Source organism: Centropristis striata, chromosome 1 (genome assembly GCF_030273125.1).
Source record: "Centropristis striata isolate RG_2023a ecotype Rhode Island chromosome 1, C.striata_1.0, whole genome shotgun sequence".
Lineage (NCBI taxonomy): Eukaryota > Metazoa > Chordata > Actinopteri > Perciformes > Serranidae > Centropristis > Centropristis striata.
In genome coordinates, this window is record NC_081517.1 from 32,362,217 (window position 1) to 32,369,902 (window position 7,686).

The 7,686-nt window shown below is 37.0% G+C and overlaps 1 protein-coding gene across 1 annotated transcript in view; it reads left to right on the top strand.

The window, feature by feature from the left end:
* Positions 1-4,614, top strand: part of ptprdb (protein tyrosine phosphatase receptor type Db) — a 176,254-nt gene extending 171,640 nt beyond the window's left edge. The window contains exons 43-44 of the mRNA XM_059338579.1: positions 431-566; positions 1,230-4,614. Coding sequence (XP_059194562.1) covers positions 431-566; positions 1,230-1,298 — 205 coding nt within the window. The 3' untranslated portion in view covers positions 1,299-4,614. The remainder of the gene's footprint in view (positions 1-430; positions 567-1,229) is intronic.
* The last annotated feature ends 3,072 nt before the right edge of the window (positions 4,615-7,686 follow it).

Below are 7,686 nucleotides of genomic sequence, written 5' to 3' on the forward strand. Positions count from 1 at the left end.
CAATTCTTGGCAACCAGAAAACACTGGATGAATAGCACTCGGGGCAGAATACACTGCTCAGCATTTTGTCACACTGCTGGTGTTTGTAATGTAAATATGTAATGTAAACATGCAGCATTCACATTGAACAGAACTACAGAACACACTGGCCTCATGAGAAACACATGGCCACACGGTCATGGGGCACTACTAGCATGTGTCTCTGTTAAAGTTCAAAAACAATTTAATTTCTCCTGCTTATACATCAATAGCACAAACAGTGTCTGATCTTTGCAATGTGAAAGCAAAAAATCAGGTCACTGCTAGCATAGCCAGTGAGAGAAGCTTCTATGTATGATGGTGAACATGGCAGTTTTTTATACATGACTACAGGTGTTAGAGCTCTAAATATATCCAGTATATAAATATGTTTCCTCCTGTCGGCCAACAGTGCTGGAGTAGGGAGGACCGGTGTGTTCATCACGCTCAGCATCGTGCTGGAGAGGATGAGGTACGAGGGAGTGGTGGACATCTTCCAGACTGTCAAGATGCTGCGCACCCAGAGACCTGCCACCGTTCAGACAGAGGTGAGCCTGTTTTCATTCTGCCTGCCTCTCATGCTCTATCTGTTATCACTTGTTTCATCTGCTCTGTCACTAGCCGTGTTTCCATCAATGCATTTTGAAGATTCGCATGAGAAAGGCTTGACGGAAACTTTGTAACGGAAATTTGAAAAAAAAAACTTTTAAAAAACGAATTAAAGTTTTTAAGCTCGCTTGGTGTTTTATGTCTTTTTTGAAAAATAGTTAATGCACTAAACGGGAGATAGAAACGCTTTTTCCGATTGAGTTCTGCCATAGCAAACATTTAACTCACAACTGTTCTTTCGGTCAAGACGAGCTGACATGAAAGAACAATTATAAGTTGCCCAATTTAATCTAATTCCTGAAGACATGTTTTTCTCATGGGTGGCCAAAGTTGTCCGACGAGCAACCTCTTTTTTCATTATCTTTTCCTCACCTGCTCAATCTCTTCTTCTACTACTGTTTACTGACGGATTAGCCTACAGCAACACATTACACTACCATCTTCTGGTGAAAGTACGTTAATGCAGCATTGTTTATTTGCTCTAAACTAGTTGATGGAAACGTCCCTAATCCGCATTTTCTTTAATGCAACATTTCAAAATGTGATTCAACTTCAATTGAAACGCAGCTACTGACTTGGTATTCTCTCCGCCTCTCCTCCAGGACCAGTACCAGTTCTGCTACCGGGCCAGTTTGGAGTACCTGGGAAGCTTTGATCACTATGCAACATAAACCCGCGTGGCCATCTCTCATGCCACATCCCACCTAGTGCACTCTTCTCTGGTCAGATGCGACCTGAATTAATGCACTAGGCTGCAATGTGTCTTTGAAGATTTTCGCCACCACCTGCAAAGTGAAGGGGGACCATCGGCTTATCCCGTACCCAGAAACAGCACCTCTAACTGAGCCATAGCAACCTGCTTGACAAGGGTGTTTCCTTCCACCCTCAGCCCAAACACACCCATTGGTCAGTCTGAAGAAGCAACTTCAACCACTGTTCCAATCAGAATACTTGATCAAATATTGATTTTTTTATTCGTTTCAGTGCTTTTGTGAGCACCCAGATTGCTTTACATTGTTTGGGTGTGGAACTTTCACCTCGTCCACCACCAGTGTAGCATCACCAACCTAAATACAGGACCCGGCTACAGTATTTAGCTGTCACAGGAAATTTAGATTTTTTTCTATCTTGAGGAAGGAGTCTACAAAATCCATCTTATGGAAGCCTCGTGGACTGAAAGAACTGGGACTTTTGAGCACCAGAGAATTGCCAACAGGAGACTGAAAACACAGAGCACAGTATTAAAAAGACAAAGAACACACATCCCAAAAAAAAGACACAAAGAAGTGTTTTTTTCTGTTTTGTTTTGGAAACAGACTCTCGTTTCTTGTGAATGAAAAAGAAGATATTTCTACCATACAGTAATAAAAACCACCAGTTCAACCTTATGCTTCACGATTTAGGATAAGGGAAACATGAGAGAGGTTTAACATGCATACCACAAAGTAAAATATTCATTTAGTTTTTTAGAAAAAAAAATATAGATATGAGACTATCTTGATTTTTTTTTTAAACTGGGTATTCTTTATGGCACGTTCTGTTTTTTTCTGTTTTTACAGATTTATGACTTGTCCCCACTGACCATACAAAAGCAAAATTGTATTTTTTTTCTTCTGTGTAATCCAATGAGCTGTAGCGATTTTTTTAAAGTGATACGGTACTGTTTTAAAGTGTACAATCAAATCTAGTGTGGAAAATGTTCACAAATCTATGAAAAACACCACCATTGAGTGTCACTCTCCTGTATTCTCTACCCACTCTGTTTTAAAAAAAACACACAAATGTTTCGCATGCACACAGGACTCTCAACCTCACTTCTATCTGGCCTGAGGTGTCAGAGAAGACGGCCATTTTTTTAATTCCCAGGGGCCGACGGAGGTGCAGCATTAACCCTGCTGCTACCGCGAAGCCCCCGAGAATAATCTCGCCAAGTTGTTCTGTGTGCAGGTTGAGAGAAAGCCAGATAGAACTACAGAGAGTATGCACAGAAAGCAAAGTATGAAAAAAAAAAAATATTTATGTGTCCAAATAAGCTTCACAAAGATTTCTCAAGCAGGGAGCAAGAAAGGGATGTAGAAAACGGGGAGGGGGTCGGGGAAGGAACAATTTTCTCACTGGAATGCTCACCTATGACTTTTCTCTCTGTCTGATTCAGTGTGCAATAAGTAGATGTATTATATATTTTTGTGTCAAGTCACTAACTGCAGTTATATGCCATTACGATGATGATGATGATGGTGATGATGATGATGATGATAATGATAATGATGGTGCATCATTTTCCAGACACAAGGATGTTACGCTTGATATATCGCCACCGTTTAACGTGTCCAAACAGAGGGGGACGACCTCTGACCTCTTAGGAAGTAGATCTTTTATCATGTCACAAATCCAGTAGATGATGTCATCCTTCTGTCAGTCACGGCAACCGACGAATGATCGAACTCATACTTCAAACAGCATCTAATAAGTATTTTGATTTTAGATTTCTAGTGCCTTATATTACACGCCTATTTTGATAAAGTTACTTTAAAGGTTTTTTTGTGTATTTTATGTATGTGTGCTTGTACGTGTGAAACCGAATGTCTGTGCATATGATTTTTTGTTATGTTATAGTATGTGAAAGTATCTTGTGTGTTCTGTTTATGGCTGTGAAATTTTTTGTATGGAAGGCTCTGTAGGCTGGATAGTTATACTCATCAATTTCAACCCAGCAGCGACATTATCATATCTCTTTTAATCAAAAAGAAAAAGGTCTTACATGAGACAGAAAAATGTGGTTTCAAAGTAGGTTATTAGCAGGATGATCTGATCATTTTTGGACAGGGGAAAAAAAGTTTGTATGTCGACAGTAAGCTTTCCGTCTTTTCTTTCCTGGGACACTTGCACAAGCTTTGTGTATATACTCTTTCACTCAGACTTCAGCTCGCCTGCCATGACATTTTGGCCCCTACTGGCGACTTTGGCACCGACTGTGAGCTGGCTCAGACAAGTCATACTTACTCAGCTATGTAGGAATCTATATAAAGCTGAACGGCAGTGGCTAACTTTGTCAGTTTGGGAGAAAAAGCAAAATAATCAACCACACCTGAAGCCCTCCACCTAAAAATATGTCAATCTGTGTTCCTCATTAATTCTATGGTTACATATTTTTCCTTTAATGACAAAAGCTGAGAGAAGTTCAGGTGCTACGTCTCCAATGACACACATCATCATTTATTTCTTTTGTATCTCCATTAACGCTTGACCATATAAGGGATCGTTGACAGATTTCCACCATCTTACAGTAACCCTGTTGTCGTTTTTGTATGCATGGTACCACTTTTGAGATGCCCCTTTGGTCGTACCTGTTATGGGAAGACTTGCACTTTCTCTCTTTGTACTATGCACTAATACTAGTATCCTATTATCTGATAGCCCCTCCCCCCTCCCAAAGGAGTTTTACTTGAACTCAGTAAAGACGGACCCTGTAATGCTCACATGGTTGTGTATATGTAAATAACACAAAACACAGAGAGTAATTGAAATGCATAAATAAATAGATAAATGATAAAGAGTGAATAAGAATCTATCAGATATACAGAGTGATATAATAAAAGGATGCACCTGAAATCACAGTTTATGGCACAGCAGTATGTGCAATACATCACATTGTGGATTTGTTGTACCACAAAAGACAAGTTTCACAAAAAAGTGTTCTATTTTACCCCCCAATGTATCATGTAGATGGATAAAACTGGAGTTTATAAATTGTATAAAACGAAAATATGGTGTGTTACTTGGATCAATAGCCTCCAATTGGTCTGTAAATGTAAACTTTTTTTTTTCTTTTTTTTTTGGTTTGTTTTCTGCTCCGAGTCAACAAGTGCTTTTTATTTTCTTACATTGGTTCTCGGAGTGTGTGAAAACCGAAAAACAGGTCTGTATGGATTTCTGTTCTCTGTCGACACAAGTTTCATTTGTTACAAATAAACTCAAGTGAAATAATTGCTACTGCTGTCGTTTTGTACATCGGTTTGTTGTAGTCTGCATTCTGTGATGGCCCCGCCTATTTCACTCATTAGGGTTTTATCAATCATTAAATTAACACAAACTATTTTACAGGTCTGTCGTATTTAATTCCCAGGCTAAGCCTACTATCTTCTTTTTATATGTTTTTTTTTAAATTGTTTATTTAATTATTATATATTACTGTATATGTCATATATTTACATTTTATATATTTTTTTTATGTGTAAAATAATCAAAAAACACATTTTATTTAGCTGATGTGTGCACTAAAAGTGAGTGTGAAATGATAGATTTTTAAAAAATACTACATTTTTAAATAACTTAGAGATATAAACAGCAGCTTGAAATGTCAAGATTTTAGTGATTTTGGGCAGATACGGTGTTCTGTTTTCAAGTGAACTGTTGTAATGCTACAGAAACAAACTCCAAACATCTCAAATGAAGTGTTTTCTTCTTTTATGGCTCCTACTAAAATGACTCATAAGCGTGACATTAGGCCAAGGATTGTATTTGTGTTGTTTGAAAGGAACATGTTTGTGTTTTAACCACTGTAACCAAGTAGAGTTTCCTTTAGTTCAGCATGCATTCTTACATTTGTTGACTTTTTGCCTTCCAGGCAGTTATTGGTCTCAGTTATTCAGTAATTTATAAGTTAAAAAAATAACTTGGTGAGACTTAAACTTGCTGAAGATTCATCACAATGAGAAGTAAGCCCTCTTCACTTTGGTGTCAGTTATGATGCTCATACGGACATAATTCTATATTAATTTATAGGATTTTATGATATAGTATGCTTTGATTTTTTATGGCATACTTTATTGTGATTTTTTGCAATCTTTTTGAAAGCAAACTATGAGAAGTCTTTATTTTCAGTTAATTTGTTGTGAGATATTATAGCATGTGGTCCTTTTATGATATTTTTGTGACATACTATACTGTAATATTTGTATGGAATCTTTTTATGACATACTATATTTGTACTTTTTATGACATTTTATGACACTATACTATCCCTTTTTTATTATCTTTTTTTTAAACTTCCAATAATGCTATGAAAAATCAAAGTCAACTTTATTGTCAGTTCTATCATATGTACTGGACATATAGAGGAATGAAATGCTGTATACAAGTATCAAAATCAAAACAACAATGGTTTAAAATACTAGCATACTGATACACAAAAAAGAACAAATATAGTGTGAACAGAGAGAAAATGCCATCCACAGGATGGGTAATTAGCGGCAGTCCTATGTTGTGTTGCACAGAGTGGTGAGTGCTGAGTGTCGCTGTGTGTTTGTGTTTGTATAGTGCTGTGTGGCTATGTGGCTGTGTGGGATGGGTTAGGTTACAGTCCAGACTTTTTGGAGGCAGAAAGGGACAGAGCTCAGCATCCTGACAGCCTGATGTATAAAGCTGTTACCCAGTCTGTTGGAGCAGGCTCAGAGGTTCCGGTAACTTCTCCCAGATGGCAGGAGACTGAAGAGGCTGTGTGAGAGATGGCTGGGGCCACTCGCAATGCGGGTGGCTTTGTGGGCCGGGCAGGTGTTGTTAATGTCCAGAAGGGAGGGAAGTGAGGCCCCAGCTGCGTTCATTATGTGCTGCAGGGTCTTCTGGTATGGTATATTTTATGGCACTTTTAATGACATACAACCACTTTTTTTTACATGATTTTGAACCACATACTATACTATGACTTTTTTATGATTTTGAACAACATACTATTAAATTACTTTTTTATGAAATTTTGAACGTCATACTATAATGTGACATTGAATTTTTGTCAAAAATGCTCAAATTTTAAAAAATGCCTTAAAATGCTAGAAATGGCCCAATTATACTCTGGTGATACATGTGGTCATATAGATTGCTCAAAATAGTGAAAAAAACACCATGTTATGGGATGTCAAAAAATGACCCCTTCAAAAAAATAAAGAGGTGAAATTTTCAAATGCCTAAAAATGCTTAAAATGGCCCAGTTGTACTCTGCATAATATGTCCAGAAATGACAGAAATACACCATATTATGAGATGTCCAAAAATGACGCCGCAGAAAAAAACAAACTATAGTATGTCGATTTTTGTCAAAAATGATCAAATTTTAAAAAGCCTAAAAATACTATAAATGGCCCAATTATACTCTGGTGATACATGTAGTTAGTCCAAAAATAGCGTGTGAAAAAAACACCATATTATGGGACGTCTAAAAATGACCCCCTCAAAAAAAGGCCATACTATGGTATGTCAAATTTGTTCAAAAATTGTCAAATTTTCAAATACCTAAAAATGCTTAAAATGGGTCAATTATAGACCAATATGGGGCCAACGTATCGGCTACTTAGCTGGCAGTTGTGTGCACAGACTGCTGGCAAAAAAACTCAGAGGGAAACAGTTGCAATCTATAAAAACAATAAGGAAACAGAGGAAAACAGAGAAGTTTTAGGGGTAATAATGTCTTGCCGTTCCGTTGGATGTCAGAGCAGAAAAAGTAAAAGAAACTGTCCTTCATTCTTCATTCACTGTTTAAATACTATTTAGTAATTTCATACATAGACACAGCTCAACATTTAAAAGCAGAGTGGCTGCAACCTGTGATGACTACTACACTAGAGCAGGAATCTAAGGTCAACAATAGCTCTAGACAATCACATATGTAATAAATAATACATATATATCAGACAATTTCGGATTATTTCAGAGGTCCAGTCCGTCCGTTTAATGGCTTACAACCATTAATGTCTCCATCCAGCTTCAACAGGCATCTTTGACAATTGATAAGAATGATAGTATAGTATACTATTACTTTTTTACATAATTTTGAATAACATTTTCTTTTCATGTGATTTTGAACGACATACTATAATACGATATTTTTATGATATTTTGAGCGTGATACTACTGACTGTACTGACTTTTTCATGCCATTTTATGGTATACTATCCTATGACTTTTTATTACATTTTCATGACATACTATAACATTTTTGAGAAATTTTTATGACAAACTACACCTCACATTCTGCAAATCTTCCTCCACCTAGCTTCCTGTGTG